General features: G+C 31.8%; 1 protein-coding gene across 2 annotated transcripts; it reads right to left on the reverse strand.

Annotated features, from left to right (window-relative positions):
- Positions 1-12,612: 12,612 nt before the first annotated feature.
- On the reverse strand, positions 12,613-16,285 carry LOC147382987 (glutathione transferase GST 23-like). 2 transcript variants are annotated; one of them, XM_086429006.1, is made up of 2 exons: positions 15,897-16,285; positions 12,613-13,077 (listed from the first exon to the last, which is right to left on the reverse strand). In XM_086429006.1, the coding sequence occupies exons 1-2, from the start codon at positions 16,212-16,214 to the stop codon at positions 12,721-12,723; spliced, it is 675 nt and encodes a 224-aa protein (XP_086285132.1). In that variant the 5' UTR covers positions 16,215-16,285; the 3' UTR covers positions 12,613-12,720. The 2 variants fall into 2 exon arrangements, with proteins under 2 accessions (XP_086285132.1, XP_086285131.1); XM_086429005.1 differs by lacking the exon at positions 15,897-16,285 and adding an exon at positions 15,030-15,880.
- Between the last annotated feature and the right edge of the window lie 1,805 nt (positions 16,286-18,090).

An 18,090-nucleotide genomic window follows, 5' to 3' on the forward strand; every position in this document is an offset into this window, starting at 1 on the left:
TGTTATTTACCAAACCGACAATTCATGATAAGGAATAGAGTAAAGATCTGACATGTAATGTTAAGTATCTATATAGCCCTCTCTAAGACGAAAGCCGTCTTCTAACTCTAGTTTACCTCTGAGGGTTGTTGGGAAGGTTGATTCAATATCGATTTTATCTGTTTTTCAATACCTGCATCACTTGAATACCTAACAACTCTTTCCCTCATTTGGAGTCATTGTCACAATATAGCATGGCATGCCTAAATTATTGCATATCTATTCAGTAGAGGACTCCCCTTTTTGGGATCCATATGGGTATTGAGCCGACATTTGGTCTTAATCGAGTCAATTATTGTGTGTTGTCAATATCTGCATTGTCGTACCGAGTTCTTTTGCGTTTTAAAATAGATAGTGTAATACCCCGGATTTTTATTTGTATTTCTAGGAAAATAAATAGTGGAACTTAAAGAAAATTCTGAAAGTGGTTAAGGTAAAACTTTAAGATTTTTCTATTTATTGTTTATAAAACCTGACTTCACCGTTGTATTCAAAATAGTCAAAAATATATATTTTAACCTTTAAGCATGCTCAAATTCGAGTTCAAACGAAAAATGTGCAAAATCCTCAATTTTCAAGTCGGACCGAACTAAAAAAATTAAATTTTTATTAGAGTTAGAATTAGTAAAATCCGACTACACTATTAAATCGCAACGAAAATTATAGAAAATGGAGTATTAGTTTGTCAGTTTTTGAGTTCGGAAAGTCGAATTATCATAAAAAACGAAAAAAGTTCAAAAATACCACGTGTGCTCTAATATTTTTATATATAAAAAAATTTCTAAATTTCGGTACTATTCATTATCTTCCAAACCTGTCAACAAAAAACAGTTGTGTTTTTTTTAAACGTTGATTTCTACCAACTTTAATTTCGATCTACATCGCGAACGGGACTCCATCGACATTCTGTGAAGAAGGGAAAAAACTTCTGTGACATCAAACTCTATAAATCCCATCTATTTTTTTTTCTTTTTTTCTTTCTTCGTATTTCATCGAAAATCAGTCGTACCATATATGGGAGTTTCAACCTTTTAACCCATGATTTTACCGACTTAAGGCCTAAATCATTCTTCGTCTCAGAAATGGTAAAGAATGTCATTGTCGAGATCTTCGAAACCAGCGGATCCATTTAAAAAATCAACAATCTCCACATCAAATCCACCTCGATTTTTGCATTGGTCGCCTCAATTCCTGCACATGTTCTTCAATTCTAATGCACAAAGAGTGGTAGGGGTTAATTATTTTTACTAGTAATCATAGATTTTGAAAATACATTTAGGATTTTATAAATCTTTCGATCTCATTTCCAAATGTAGAATTTTGGTCGTTTATTTCAAATTCATATAAAATATATGTGTTTTGATAAGGTCCCAATAACTTTACTTTGGGACCGTAATTTCCCGGATTCTATCACATTATAAATGCCAGTTCCTTTAAATAATTACAAAATTAAACTATTTATCCAAATTAATAGAGCTAATGAGATTTTATTGTTAATTGTAGATAAATAAAGCGCACGTGAAAGTTATCAAATCGCGAAACAACTACGGTTACAATACGCGAGCCGAAAGGAAGTTTCCAAAAAAACCTCGATCGATTTGGACGCCACGTCACCGCGCCGCGGTTAGGCTTTGGTGCTCCGCGGTGATTTCGAGGAATTTGTCCTCGAGATTTTCACAGAAGCTTCCAATTGCTTCGGTGGTTGTAACTGAATGGGTCGTTCGAAGCGAATCATCCGAAAAGTTGACCCGATTACCCGAATACGAATGTTATAAATTAGAAGGTTGATTTTAGAGAAGGGGTCTTCTCTTGGCTCTCTTCTTCTCTAATTTTTGATTTTTCCTCTCTTTAATCTTCTTTTATTCTCTGTAATTTTCCTTTGGGTGAGATCTTGAGTGTAGTGAGAACATCAAGAGTGAACCATTCATTGTTTGTGTAATTTTTGGGAGAGCTATAAAAGAAGAATTTCGGATCGATCATCATCTTCTTCACCAATGTTCTTTGATCTTTTATTAATTTCTGCAATTTTAATTCCTGCGATGATTGGCTAAATTCTCATTAGAGAAGTTAAGGAAGCTAGAGAAAATTAATCCCTCTAGTGTAGATTTAAATTCTTGCTTTGCTTACATGTTTTAATTCTGAAAATTCTATTCTGATTAAGGTAATCCAGCTTATAATTCTGATCCAACTTAGATAGCCATAATTTAGATAAGTTCAAAAATGGCTATGCTTTGTGAAAAATCAGAAGATAAGTTGGGCAATCTCAATCATGCAAGTGTTTTCATAATTATCTTTTAATTACTTTCAAGGATTTAATCGTTCCACCATCCAAACCATGAGCAATGACTTGCTCTATGGATTGAGTTGTATTTAGAATTTATCTATGTTATGGATTCATTGCAAAAGCCTACTTGACTTCTCTAATCTCTCTCTCTTAGATTTTCAATCTTTCTTTTCAGTTTCAATTTCACTTACAAATTAGTTGCTACTCTCATCTCTGTTTTTAAACAAATCAATTTTGTTTTTAAGAAAAATCTATTGCTAATTCTGTTTTGGCCTTTTTATCCGAATGAGATTTTGAATCTTCAATGTCCTTGTGGAACGAATTCGACTTACCAAAGTCCATCTCTTAAATCTTTATCTCTGCATCTCTATAGCAAGCTTTACAATCGATCATGTTTGATGTGTTTAATTGTATTTTATAACAAATTATACGTGGGTGAAACATTTCTCCAGATTACTTTCACCAGTTTAGTAATGTGTACTGCTCAAACCTCATTTTGATCCAATTTTTTTTAATAATTTTTTAATTTAAATGATAAAATAAATAAATTTTAAAGTTTGAGAAAGGGTTTAATAAAAAAAAAATTATATTGAGTTGGTAATTATCAAAAAATGAATGTTATGTTAGAAAAATCGAAAAAAACAAATATCAAAAAAAGGAAAAAAATGAATGAAACGGTAAAATGTCATAATCACACCCGAGGGGTGATGTCTGCATTTTACAGTATTGTGCTATGTATGGGTTGATTAACGGATATCCAAAGGTAATTTATTTTTGGTTGCATATTTATTTATGATTATATTAGCGCACTGTTATTTATTTTAGGTCGAGTGGCTATAATTGTATGGTGATAAATTGGATATCCATTCTCAACACTGTAATGTTAATTTCTTATTTATTTTCAAAAAATATATATATTATGTAAAAACATATGTAAAAACAATGTAACATCAATAAATTTTCAAAATATGGGTTATAAGTTTTTTATTGCGTTAATTTTTTGTGAAGATGATCTCTATGATGGGAAGATTATCCGAAAAAAAAATCAGCCAAATATGAAACTTCTAACCTCATTAAAAGTGATTTAGAATGCGGACCGTCGATTTTTTTTATTAATTTTTGCCAATAATTTGTAAATCACTTTTAATGGATTTAGAAGTTTCAAATTGAGCTGATTTTTTGTGATGATGATCTTCTTATCATAGTGACCAGCCAAAAATCAGCTCAATCAAAAACCTCTAACCCATATTTTGAACTGCCCTTATATATATGGAAATGTTCAACACCCTACACTTTACCCTACGCTTTACCAAATGTGTTTTGTCCTACATGGGTTAGAAGTTTTGGAATGGGCTGATTTTTGGTGAGGATGATCTCTACAATTAGAAGATTCTCCTCACCAAAAATCAGCCCATTCCGAAATTTCTAGCCCCATATTTACAAGTTGAAAAATCGTGGACCATCCATTTCTTGTAAACCATTTTTTATAGGGTTAGAAGTTTTGGAATGGGCTGATTTTTGTTGAGGATGATCTCATCACCATAGAGATCATCCTTACAAAAAATCAGCCTATTCCAAAACTTCTAACCCATATAGGACAAAACACGTTTGGTTAAGCGTAGGGTGGCGAACGGGACCCATATATATATAAGGTCAGGTTCTGTGTACATATATATCTACTCATATATCTACAACGTGTTGTCCTATGTGGTTAAAAGTTTCGGATTTAGCTGATTTTTAATGAGGATAATCTCTATGATGAGGAGATCATCCTCATCAAAAATTAGCTCAATCCAAAATTTTTAACCTCGTCAAATGTAATTTACAAAAAATGGACGGTCCACGATTCTTCAACTCATAAATATGGGGTTAGAAGTTTTAGAATTAGCTGATTTTTAGTGACAATGATATCCTTTTCATAGAGATCATCCTCACCAAAAATTAGCTCAATTCAAAACTTTTAGCTTACATAGGACAAAACACATTGTAGATATATGAGTAGCTATGTGTGTACACGAATCCTGATCCACATATATATATATATGGGCCCCGTTCAGCAACAAACATTTTGGCAAAACATTTTTCAAAACATGGGTTAGAGGTTTTGGAATGAGCTGATATCGATTTTTGGTGAGGATGATCTCTATGGTGAGGAGATCATCCTCACCAAAAATCAGCCCATTCCAAAACTTCTAGCCCCAGTTTACAAGTTGAAAAATTGTAGACCATCCATTTTTTGTAAACCATTTTTGATGGGGTTAGAAGTTTTGGAATGGGCTGAATTTTGGTGATGATGATCTCCTCACCGTAGAGATCATCCTCACCAAAAATCAGCCCATTCCAAAACCTCTAATCCATGTTTTGAAAAATGTGTTTGCCAAAATGTTTGTTGGTGAACATTTCCCTATATATATAGGGGGCGGTTCAAGGGCCATATGTAAAAACATATGGAAAAACAATGGTTTTTCAAAATATGGGTTAGAGGTTTTGGATTGAGCTGATTTTTTGCAAGGATGGTCACTATGATGAGAAGATCATCCTCACAAAAAATCAGCTCAATCCGAAACTTCTAACCCACATTTTGAAAATTTATTAATGTTACATTGTTTTTACATATGTTTTCTCATATGTCCCTTGAACCTGACCCATATATATATATATATATATATGTAGTTATTTTGTGAACTGTTAAAGAGCTTGTGAATACTTGAAGGGATAGTCCATCATATTATCCGAAGTGAAGTATTATCCTAAGATGTTCGATAAGGACAATCAAATTCATATGTGGCATGAGACGCGTATGACAGTGAAGTTACAACTAGAATCTGAGTTTATTTATTTCTATCTTTATCAATAAACTTGTAATGTAAATGTGATCGTATACGAATGAGGATATATAATGGGATTCACATGCATGCCTGATAGGTATAGACAAAGATGGCTAGTTAGTGATCAGTAACAGTCTATAATAGTCAAACGTCTTGACACGTTGAAAAGAGATTCATTGTTTACGGTTACATCAAACGACCAACCTGAGCGGGATAAATGATCTGGCAAGTGTGGTAACGCAGCGACCAACTAGAAAATCAATAACTTACTTCAATATAGTATTGGAACACCATGTCCCGACTGAGAACGATCTAATCGTAGAATCCTAACTCTCAAATTTCATTACTCCACCATTGTGTATTATGTATCAGTTGTTTTATTTTGAATTATAAAATGAAAAATATTTTTATTATTTCAATTTTATCAATTAAAGTTATATAAAAGGAAAATGTTATAATATGAATATTGTTGATAGATATAATGTGAATTTTAATTGTTTAGATACTCATCCCTAACTATATGTACCAATTAATCGTAGTTTATCTTGTAAAATTATGCATATATTAAAATGATTGAGAATGCCTCTAGCTAAGTAGATATACATGTTAGAGAAACATATAGAAAAATAACCTCAAACAAACTCTTGAATGAATTAGAATTAACTACAAAGATGAACAAATACGATTTAAATAAAAATGTTCGTCGATAAATAACCTCAAGAAATATCAATGGGTCGAGCCATTATTAATTTTCTAAATGATTTAGCTAGAGCAAAATAAAATTGACTCTTAAAATTGCAACAAATAGTTTAATTCTTAGTTGAAACATAGCTAACTTGATTCATGTTTCAAACCCAATGCAAAAATATGATTTATATTGGGAAAAATAGAGATAAAGACTTGGACTGAGGGTTGACCACATTGTTTAAAATATTTATGACAACAGTTTTCCATCAAATTCAATTCTAGTATACATTACAAACTCTTCTCCATACATCAAATCCAATACCTTCTCATCAAGTGTGATAAAAATCACATGTCAAACATTTTCTGGTTTAGTTTGTACAGGTGGTTGATCGTGATTCCCTCACCATACTTCTTTGAAATCACCCTCAAATACTTGAATATTTTTTTTCATCTTCATAGTCCTTTGAACCCTATTATTACCAAAATATAAGAGGTGTTCATGTACTACTATGAATTCAGCACATGAAAATGTATACTGAAAAATATAACTCAACTTTATTTTCCTAAAATTGAATAAGCTAATCCCACTCAACTTGATCCATAAATGGTAGGAGGTTCTTTTTTACCTCATCTGGAGCGCCCAAAAATTCTAAATAGTAATTTTTTAAAAGGAATTTGTGGTCTTTCCATTTCTGATTGAAGAATTCAAGAACTCAACCCTTTAAGTCAGCATTGATATCAAAAAATCCCTACATCACATTTTAAAAAGCATAAGAGTAAAATTTTTGGATAAATATAAACAGTCGATGTAGTTTAATTGATTTATTTTTCAAATTTCCTGAATAGTTTCCCAAATGTTCTCTTTAGCTTTAATCGATACTTGCCTCCAATCCGAATACATGAAAAATATGAATCGTGGATTTTGTACCGTGGTACCTAAGAACTGTCCAAGTAACTTTGCTCAATTACCAATAGGCTACTTTTAGTTATTTTTTCGAATACATTTTTTAAAATCCTATGAGCCAATGTTCCAAAGTGATTCAAGACGTATATTGCAATGCACATATTTTTTATGCGTCTTAGTACACCCTGTAGAAAATCATGTACAAAATATTGATTGTCATTCAATTATCTTATATATACATATATGAGTGTAAAATCTTAAAAACAATTACTCAATATTACAAGTTGTTGAATCAAATGCTTGATCAGAAGGGGCAGTCTTGTGTATTTGTATGGATTCAAAATATACCGTCTCATCTCTATGTTGGGGAGGTTGTGAATCATAATACAACATCCTACAATAAAGATCAAGAAAATGATTAATTATTTTGAAAACTTATAGAAAATGTTATTAAGTTAATGATAATGGAGGGTAATTCAAAGTCTTACCAATGAGTTTTCATATTATTAATAATCAAATCTATATCATATGATACATTGAACTTAAAAGCAATATTATACATGAATAATTTCAAATAGCATCACTAGATTTCAACTCATCCTCATCAATACTATTGAAATCTGACACGACAATGTCATCCTCCTTAATCCCATCTGTGTTAATCATTATTCCTAGCATATCTAACCTATCTCATGTTATGTTATCATCAGAGGTGATCAAAGTATCCACTATACTCTGATTATTGCAAGGCAAGCTTTGTAAGTAATCATCGATATCCTCTATTATTTCATTTTCTCTCATTTCAAATAAGTCTCTTAGTTTTGATTGTACAGTAGTATACCAATTTGAATTTATTGAGTCCTTGACGTAGAACACTTGTGTGGTTTAATCAGGGTCTAGAATGTTATTTCTAGAGTCCTTATTACATAAATTTTACAGATAAATTACATATTAAATCCCTCATTAGAAATAATGCATGGTTAGTCCATATTTATCATTGATTTTAAATTAATTATGTATTTCAAAACTAATTATTATAGTTTACATGTAATGAAAAATATTTACAAAGTTTCAAGACGAATCAGAAAAATATAAAGTTACCACTGTGATCCAAAATTCAAAACAATATTGTTGACTAAAAATCAAGTCAATTGGAAAAAATTATACCGTGGTGCCGTGGTCAATGATGATTGTGTGGTCAACGCAAAAAGATAAGCCTTAAAATTCATACTGAAGCTTGGCGGTTGAACACCATTCGTAATAGACTAAGTTTTAGTATTTTTTGTAATCACGAAATGTTTCCAAAATCCTAATTTCTACAAGAAACCCTAATATAATATCTCTATAAATAGGCTATTAAACCATGAATTAAAAGAATCTAGATTTTAGAGAAACCCTATTAATAGTTTTATTTTTTGTTTCTTAGTTTTACTAAAGTTGAAATCAATCTCGCCCAGTTTCAAAATCGAAAAGCAATAAATAATACCTTTCTATCATCTCTACTCTTTTTTTCCATGTTTTATTTTATTTTATTTGTACTTTATTATTTTTGCAATGACAGTTGGCTAAATCTCCGTTAGGTCGATTGAGGAAGTCGAAGCAAGATTTGCCAGTGTTTTTTACTATTCTCGTAATAGCTTTATGATTTTATTGTGATAGTATTAGGTATTTATAATTATGTTAAACATTGAATGTTTCTCAAAGTTTTGATGGTTCCTTGATTAGTTCAAGAAGAACCATGCTTTACGGAGGACAATTAATATTTATCTAATAACCTTGATTTAATTTATTACATACTTTTGATCTCGTTTCTATTATAACTGTTTAATTTTTTCGATCCACAAACATTAGCTTTGTTTAGTGGATTGATATAAATAAAGAACCAGAATTCACTGATAAAGCTTGTGAAAGTAGATCCAATTAATTTACACTTCTCTATCATATTTTTAAGTCTTTATTTTAGTAATTTATTTTAGATAAATTTCTCTCGAAAATTAATTTTAATTGGTTACATAAACTTGAATTCGATTAAAAGTAAAAATACTTTGAATTAATATTGTCTCTATGGTTCGATCTTTGCTTGTTAATGTTTTCTTTTGTACTTTATTTTATCATCATCTACAACATCAAACATGACTTGAGATGCTAGTACAAATTGTTCATTATAAACATTTGCTCCAGTATAGGATAAGTGTATAATTTTTTATTCAAAAATCACTTTGTTGAAGAATGAAGTCATTTGCCTAGAAATAAACTAAGAGAATGACTTGGGTGAGTATATTACACGTGAATCCCATGGTGATGGGAATACAATTATCACCATATAAAAAAAGTGTTCTATATTCTTTCAATTACATGCGTGTTGAGATTTCCATCTTCATAAAGATTGGACTCTATTACTTGGAATCCATATAATAGTTCAATATTTAGAATTATTCATTACCACAATTGATTTTTTTCAATGACATGGTGTCAAACTAAAACCAATATAGAAGTTTTTGTAATTTGGCTAATAAATTCCTAAGACATTAATGTATCAAAGATAAATATAGACATTAAAAATTGACAAGGCCATTGTCATTTGGAATGAAAAGAGTCCCACTAGGTGGGATATTGGTTGGATTAGCTTCAATTAGCACAGTGACCCAAATATTAAAATTACCACTTTTGTTTAGCATTTGATCATTTGGTGGATTTTCTTGTCAATTTTGAGAGCTGGTAACATTAGAGATCTTCTATCACTGATTAAAGGAAACACACCAGAAAAAAAAAATCACCTCATTATTGGACATGACTTTAGAATCCATTTCGTAGGATGTAGATGTTTAATTATCGACCAACCTCTTTATTGCTCTCTAAAGAAATAATAGAATTTCCTCGCTTTCAACAATATCAACAATTCTTTTTTTGTGTGTGTGTTTTCTCATATTAGTGAGGACAAGCCTTCCGATGTTACCAACTCCAATAAGGGACGAGAGAGTCAACTAAATGCTTGAAATGCTAAGCGGGAGTGTTAATTTTAATATTTGAGTTACAAATACGTTGATTGATGTTGATCATGGGACGACCAGCACAATATAAGTTGAGGTCTTAGGGTAAAATTTGAAATAAGGGCCTTTTTATCTTTAATATATTATATAAAAAAATTTGATTGACTTTTTATATAACAATAAAAAATTAACTTAAAATCTACTATTCTCTTTTTTGAGATGTAAATGTGGATCTTAAGTTTTTTTTGTTTTAACTTTCACAGTGCGGACTTCCAACATGGACATGTGTGTAGTAAGTTTCATAGTGTAGTCCGAAAAGAAAAAGAGAAAAATCGATTCTCTTTTCTTTTCTTTAAGTAGCTATATGAGGTTGACTGTATTCTGTATGGTGTTGAAATCTCCAATAAGTGTATTGTTTTACATCATGTGTAGTTATTTACCAGACCAATTATTCATGACAAGGAATAGAGTAAAGGTCTCACGTGTAATGTTAAATATCTATATAGCCATATTCGGGATGAAAATCGTCTTCTAGCTCTAGTTTACCTCCAGGGGTTGTTAGGAGGGTCGATTGAATATCGATTTTATATGCTTTTCAATACATGCATCAACTAAATACCTAACATCTCTTTCCCCCATTTGGAGCCATTGTTGTAGTATAACATGACATGCCTGAATTATTTCATATCTATTCGGTAGAAGACTCCTTATTTTGGGATCCATAAACGTATTGAGGTGACATTATGCCTTAATCGAGCCAATTGTTGCTTATTGTCAGTAATCACCTTCTTATACCAAGTTCTTTTGCATTTTAAAAATAGATAGTGTAATGCCCTAAATTTTTATTTGTATTTCGAAGAAAAATAAATAGTGGAATTTTGAAAAAATTCTTAAAATTAGACTTAGGGTAAAATTTTAGGATTTTTTTATTCTTTTTTTAATGAAATCTAACTTCACAATTGCATTCAAAATGGTAAAAAAACATATTTTTAGTTTGTAAGCACGCTCAAATTCGAGTTTAAACGAAAAAGTTACAAAATCCTCGATTTTCAGGTCAGACCAAACTAAAAAAATGAATTTTTATTAGAATTAGAATTGGTATTATCCTTTCACACGATTAAGTCCGCAATGAAAAATTATAAAAAATGGAGTATTCGCTTGTCAGTTTAGAAATCCGGAAGTCGAATTATCGTAAAAAATGAAACAAATTTAAAAATACTATGCGTCCCGATATTTTATATATAAAAGAAATTTTGAATTTTGTTATCATTCATTATCTCCCAAACCCGTCAAGCAACAATAACGGCATTTTTTTTAAACATTGATTTCTATCAACTTTAATTTCGATCTACGTCACGAACGGGACTCCGTCAACACTTGACGAAGAACAAAAAAATGTCTGTGACGTCAAACTCTGTAAATCCCGCTCACTTCATTTTCTCTTTCTTCTCTTTCTTCATATTTCATCGAAAATCAATCGTATAATATAAGGGTATTTCGACCTTTCAACCTACGATTTTACCTACTAAGAGCTCAAATCGTCCTCTACCGTCGATGGAAAAAATAACATCGTCGTCAAGATGTTCGAAACCACCGAATCTATTTCAAAAATCAATTGTCTCCACATCAGGTCCATCTCAATTTTTGCACTAATTGCCTCAATTTCCGTGTATGTTCTTCAATTCTATTGCACAAAGAGTGGTAGGGGCTTATGATTCTTATTGATAATCATAGATTTCAAAAATGCATTTAGGATTTTCTAAATATTTCAATTTCATTTTCAAATGTAGAATTTTCGTCGTTCATTTCAAATTCATGATAAATTTTATAAATATTTAATTGTGTTTTATAACAAATTATACATGAGCAAGACATTTCACCAGATTAGTTCTACCAGTTTGGTCCTCTACAATGCTCAAACTCTATTTTAATCAAACTCTACCAGATTGAAACTAATTTACCCTAAAAATTTAAGAACATAAAGATGAATGATTTGGGGGTAGAAAATAATGTTAAATTTTAGGTAAAATTATCTAGGGTTTTATGTGAAAAAATATAGAGTTTTCTTTAAAAGGTTTAGTATTAACTTGAAAACGAGACTGAAAATAAAATTGTGTATATTAAAAAATTATACAATAGAGATTGAAAAACTTAAAGATGACTGACTTTGGGAAGGAAAATCAAGGCCCTTAACACGAAGTTGAATAAGAGTATTTAGGTATTTTTCTATTAGTCTATTGAGAAGATTGAGTTCATTGAGGCATGTGCAAAATGTAGAAGATTTTTTCTTTATGACGAGACAAAGTGGTGTAGAAATAGTTCTAATCCCAACTTTACATTTAAACTTAATATAATGAGGGTTATTTTAATCAAAAACCAAGAAAATTATAACCCATTATCTTATTTTGGCTAGTTTTATAAGAGAAACACTTTCCATGCTAACTTAGAGATTGTTTGTTACGGCTTTTTTTTTTACCTGCTTTTCGAGTTGTGAGCTACTTTTAGCCATGTTTGTTAGGTTTGCTTCTACTTTTGTCACTTTCTTTTGAAGCAAAAAAGCTAACAGTCCTCTAGATTGCATGGAAAAACTCCTCCCATCCAAAACAATACAAAAAATAAATAAAATTGGGCTTGATCTAAGGTTTTGAAAAAGGAAGGCTACTTAACTCAAACCAATCGCCCAAATTTAATTTTTTGTAAAGTACATAAAAATTTGTCCTTTGCATCCCTCTCGCATTAGATCATGTTTTTAAATGCCACAAACAAATTATGAACTTATGTGAGCTGGGATTGACTGTGAACATATGAGTTTATTCATTCTTGGATAGAGAGGAATAAAGGCATATATATGATTTGTCTAGTCAACCCGAAAAAGAGAGAGATCATGGAAACTATATATTATTAAAGCTGAAGTATAAATATGATGATATAGTGCATCTCATGCACATTATTATAATACTCTTAATGCCAGAAAAATGTTCTAATTCACTACTCAAAGTGACTAGCTAGAATTTCTTTACGACCGTGAAAGTAAATTACCATCTTATCACGCGATGGTAGACACTCTTTGATTATGGGACAGTTGAGAAAATTCTTCATCCAAGAGTTTAAGTTGGGAAATTTGATTGGATCCAAAGCCTTGAAGAAACCAACTTCCTCCCACACTTCCAACCAATGAGGAACCCAACCTAACACAAAGTCCAAATACCCAATTGTTTCTCCTCCAAAGAACTTCTTCCCTTTGATCTCTCCATCAAGAATTGCAAGAGATTCCATAGTTAAATTTATAGCCTTGTCTTGCTTTTCCCCTTTTGAGCACATAGCAGTGAATGCAGGATCCAATAACTGTCACAAAATTAACCAATATTATATCAATAACTTTTACCTAAAAAATCAAAATATTTATATAATTTCAATAACTAATCTTTTATTTATTTATAACGAGATGTCCAGACTTATGTCCAACTAGAGGGACTGGAAGAGCTAGGGTCGAAGCCAGGGGTGGATTTAGAGTGGGGGCAATGGGGGCACTTGCCCCCATATGAATTTTCAAACCTTCTTTAAAGTAATGAACTATTGCATCCCAATTTGTTTTACACTCTTAGTTGCCCCCACAAAATAGTTTCCATTGTTACGTTGCTCCCACACAAAAAATTACAATCTTCGTTGCCCTCACAAAAAAACTTACACTCTCTTACATTGCCCCCACGAGTTAAATCCTGGCTCCGCCCCTGGTCAAAACCAAGGCATATGTGTCCCTGCCTCGGGCACGTGCAATACCCGCGCATCACACGCACAAGGTAAGTGAGAGAAACAGGTGACCCTGAGGAAATATTGCTCATACTAGGTATCGAACATACAACCATCTCGGAGTTTCAATAATTAGTCTTTGCTACATAAATGGTTCATTGATTCAATCTAGACCATTCATTTTGGAGTGAGAGCCAAAACAGAGTTATAAATAATAATAATAATAAATAAAAGAAAAAAAGAAAAAAGAAAAAGAAGAGTTGAAATTGCATGATTATAATAGAAAATGTCGAAATCATTTAGTTGCCCAAATCACCAGTCCACATACCATGGATTTGATACAGGAAAGGTCTGAGAAAACCTGATAAAATAGTTTGGAAAAATGAATAGATATGCATTAAGATTATATTATGGTAAATAGTGTTTATATTAATATTTATATATACATTTAAAATAGATCTCTAAGAAACTTCTACTAATCCCTAGAAAATTTGTATTTTTACTCTCATCTCAAGTACAAATTGGACGCTATCGTCTAAAGTGATTGAAGATTAGAGAAGTCTAAATAAGTTTAGTGCTAGGGTTGTCAACAACCATTCTACTCTTTAATGTTAACACCTTTATTCCATTTCCTTAGAGAAATTCTTTGATTTGGGACTTTTTTATTAAAGCGAGAAAAACTATTAAACTCTAAAGGGATAGGCTATGAGAGTGAAAGAGTTATCGATAAAGAAATCGATGGTTGGCTATGTCAAATGTCATTGCAATTGTTCCCTTCCTCTTCATTTTTATTTCCTTTCATTTCATAATCGTTTCTGTGTTATGGAAAAAAAAATTGTCTGCTATAATAATGTATTGTAATCACTCATAATAATAATAATAAGGTCTTGTTAACATGTGCCTAAAGTGTAATAAATACACCATGGGAATAAGCACTTATGGGTATTTTGGTAAAAAAAATATTTGTTTTGGGGGACTTTTACGGTATAAAATTCAATTTCTTAGGTGTATTTATTGCACTTTAACATATGCTCCAAGAGACACATTAACAAGACCCTATTATAATAGGGTTAGGTCACTTGACTCTAGGGTTATCAATGGATCGGATAAGTCCGAAATCCAATCCGTTCTGATAACTTCGGGTTTGGATTAATGTTTTGGATTCTAATAGGACTTCGATCCAATATCTTATTGGATTGGATCTGAATCAACCATGCCCCAATCCAATAAGGACCTGATTCTATAATATTTTAGAATGTATATAAATTATATTAAGATGTACAAGGTTTATTTAGATTTTGTATAAAAAACCGGTTTGATGGGATCTGATTGTTAATAGATCGGATCTAGATCTTATTATTGAGTTCCGATAAGAAATCCGATCTGATAAGGGTCCAATATGATACTTATTCGATCGATACCAAATCAACCTTGATCCAATCCATTGACAACCCTACTTGACTCGTAAGGAACAATAAATCTTGGTCGTGAAAGCAAAATATCTAATGTCAAAAAATTAATAATAAGAGGAACCAACACTCACTCACCTTCTCTTCAGCAAATTTAGCCCAAAAGCGTGCTATGGCTCGTTCGTAAGGATCTTTGGACAATATGGGATTTTGCTTCCACGTCTCATCGATGTATTCAAGAACAATGGTGGATTCCGCGATGGGTTTCCCATTGTGAATAAGAACTGGAACCTTCTTATGGACTGGATTGGACTTGAGAAACAGATCACTCTTCTTAACCCAAATATCCTCTTCTATGTATTCATAGTCTACTCCTTTCAGTTTCAGAGCCCAGTGGACCCTGAAAACAAAAGGACTCACCCAAAATCCCAACAACTTCACCTCTTGATTTGCCATAAGACCTTGTTTGCTAAATCACCTAGTTTGCTTCTTATATATATCTCTTCTTTGGAGAGTTCAATTTGATTATTTCTATTGTATATTATATATAGTTGTTTTCAATCTTATGGAAAGAATCTAACATGGGTCAATATTTTTGACTAAATTTGTGGTTTTGCCCTTTTTCTTGACTTTTATAATTTGGGTGGTGCAGAATATTCAATACTATTTTGGCTAATTTGAGATACCCTTGTTTTTTTTTCAAACTGATGACATACCCCTCTTACCAGTCCATAAGAAGATTTGTATATAAAATCAGGTTTGGGCGGATCCAATTGTTAATGGATCAAGTCTGGATCTTATTATTGAGTTCCTATAATTAACCCGATCCGATAAGGGTTCGATATGATACTTATTGGATCGGTACCAAATCAACCTTGATCCGATGCGTTGACAACCCTACTTGACTCATTAAAAATAACTCATAAGAAACAATAAATCTTGGCCGTAAAAGCACAAAATCTAATGACAAAAAATTAATAATAAGAGTAACCAACACTCACTCACCTTCTCTTCTGCAAATTTAGCCCAAAAGCGTGCCATGGCTCGCTCGTAAGGATCTTCGGGCAATATGGGATTTTGCTTCCACATCTCATCGATGTATTCAAGAAGAATGGTGGATTCCGCGATGGGTTTTCCATTGTGAATAAGAACTGGAACCTTCTTATGGACTGGATTGGACTTGAGAAACAAATCACTCTTCTTAATAAAAATATCCTCTTCTATGTATTCATAGTCTACTCCCTTCAGTTTCAGAGCCCATTGAACCCTGAAAACAAAAGGACTCACCCAAAATCCCAACAACTTAACCTCTTGATTTGCCATCTGACCTTGTTTGCTAGATAACCTAGTTTGCTTCTTCTTATATATATCTTCTTTGAAGAGTTCAATTTGATTATTTCTATTGTATATTATATAGAGTTGTTTTGAATCTTATGGAAAGCATCAACATGGGTCAATATTTTTGACTCAATGTGTTGTTTTGCCGTTTTTCTTGACTTTCATAACTTGAGATATCCTTTGGATTTTTGTAAATATTTGAGATATATATATATTTTTTCAAACTGATGACATATCCCTTTTATAATGGTCTTTTATAAAAAAACCTAATAAAATTACTATAATACCCTCATTTTCATTTTTTCTGATTTTTGAATCAATCCTAGATTTATTTGACAAAATCTTCTACGATAAAAACTTGATAGTCCTTAACCTTACTCAAAATCTCAATAATTCAGTCCTCAACATGAATTTGTAGGGGTGTTTATTGACAAATTCCTACTTTGAAAAAGGTTCATCTTTTCGAGTCATTAGACCAGGACTAAAGTCAAAGCGTAGGATTGTCCTTTACTGTGATATTTTGAGGATCATTCAAGCATCAAAGAGGTGAGCATGACTGCACAGATCGAAGCCAAAGTAGCTGATGATGGTAGTGGTAACACTTACGTGTGTAGTTATGTCATGGAAGAGACCAAGCACACTTGAGTTTAAGACTCTTTTATGTTGAATTTCATTGTCAGACCTATCAAACGTGAGAACAGACCTAAGCATGATATCATGCCAAACGGCCATCTTAAATAAATAAATAGAACTTCTATTGCCACACCAACTTTACTAAGATCACCAACCCCAAGGTATGTGCTAATTCTTTGGTAATTTCATACTAATTGAGATGATCTTAGCAAAAGTTGGTGTGGCAAAAGAATCTCAAAAAAAAAATGGCTGACCTTAATTTAAAGAAATTGTCCTTAGATTCATAATCTTTGTGTTCTAGATAAATTAGTGAAATACCTAAACATCGTTAACTACGTGCTTGGTGATAATGATTTTTGAAATATACACCACACAAATCTCTAGCACCATGGATCATCATCATCATTTGAATCTTATTCAAAAGATTTGGTGTGGCTAAATGAATCATATTTCTTTGTTCCATTCTCCTTAGGGTCATTTAATGGAGGAAAAAATTAATTTAAAATCTACTCTTCTCTCTTTTTGAGATGCAAATATGGATCTTAAGTTTTTCTGTTTTAACTTCCAAGGTGCGGACTTTCAACATGAACATGTGTGTAGTTAGTTTCATAGTGTAGTCTCGAAAGAGAAGACGAGAAAAATGGATTCTCTTTTTTTTTTTTTCTTAAATAATTACATGAGGTTGACTGTATTCCATATGGTGTTCTATCTTCAGTAAGTGCATTGTTTTATATCAAGTGTAGTTATTTACCAGACCGACTATTCATGAATAGGAATAGAGTAAAGATCTTACATGTAATGTATCTATATAGCCATCTTCAGGACGAAAGCCGTCTTCTAGTTCTAGTTTACCTCCGGGGGTTGTTAGGAGGGTTGATTGAATATCGATTCTATCTGTTTTTTAATACCTGCATCAACTGAATACTTAAGAAACTCTTACCCCCATTTGGAGCCATTGTTGCAGTATACATTGGCATGCTTGAATTATTCCACATCTATTCGGTAGAAGACTCCCTGTTTTGGGACCCATATAGGTATTGAGGCGACATTAGGTCTTAATCGAGCCAATTGTTGGTTATTGTCAGTAACCACCTTCTTATACCAAGTTCTTTTGCATTTTTAAAATAGACAGTATAATACCCTAAATTTTTATCTGTATCTCGAAGAAAAATAAATAGTGAAATTTTGAAAAAATTCTGAAAGTGAGACTTAGGGTAAAATTTTAAAA

This window comes from Akebia trifoliata, chromosome 16 (assembly GCF_017979445.1).
Source record: "Akebia trifoliata isolate Shusen 1 chromosome 16, ASM1797944v1, whole genome shotgun sequence".
NCBI classification, from domain to species: Eukaryota; Viridiplantae; Streptophyta; class Magnoliopsida; order Ranunculales; family Lardizabalaceae; genus Akebia; species Akebia trifoliata.

Excerpts from the sequence above, each read along its gene's own strand:
- LOC147382987 (XM_086429006.1), bottom strand. The coding sequence starts at position 16,214 with ATGGCAAATCAAGAGGTTAAGTTGTTGGGATTTTGGGTGAGTCCTTTT. Across the intron at positions 13,078-15,896 it reads CTAAATTTGCAGAAGAGAAG|TTATTGGATCCTGCATTCAC; the intron begins GTGAGTGAGTGT and ends ATTTTGTGACAG.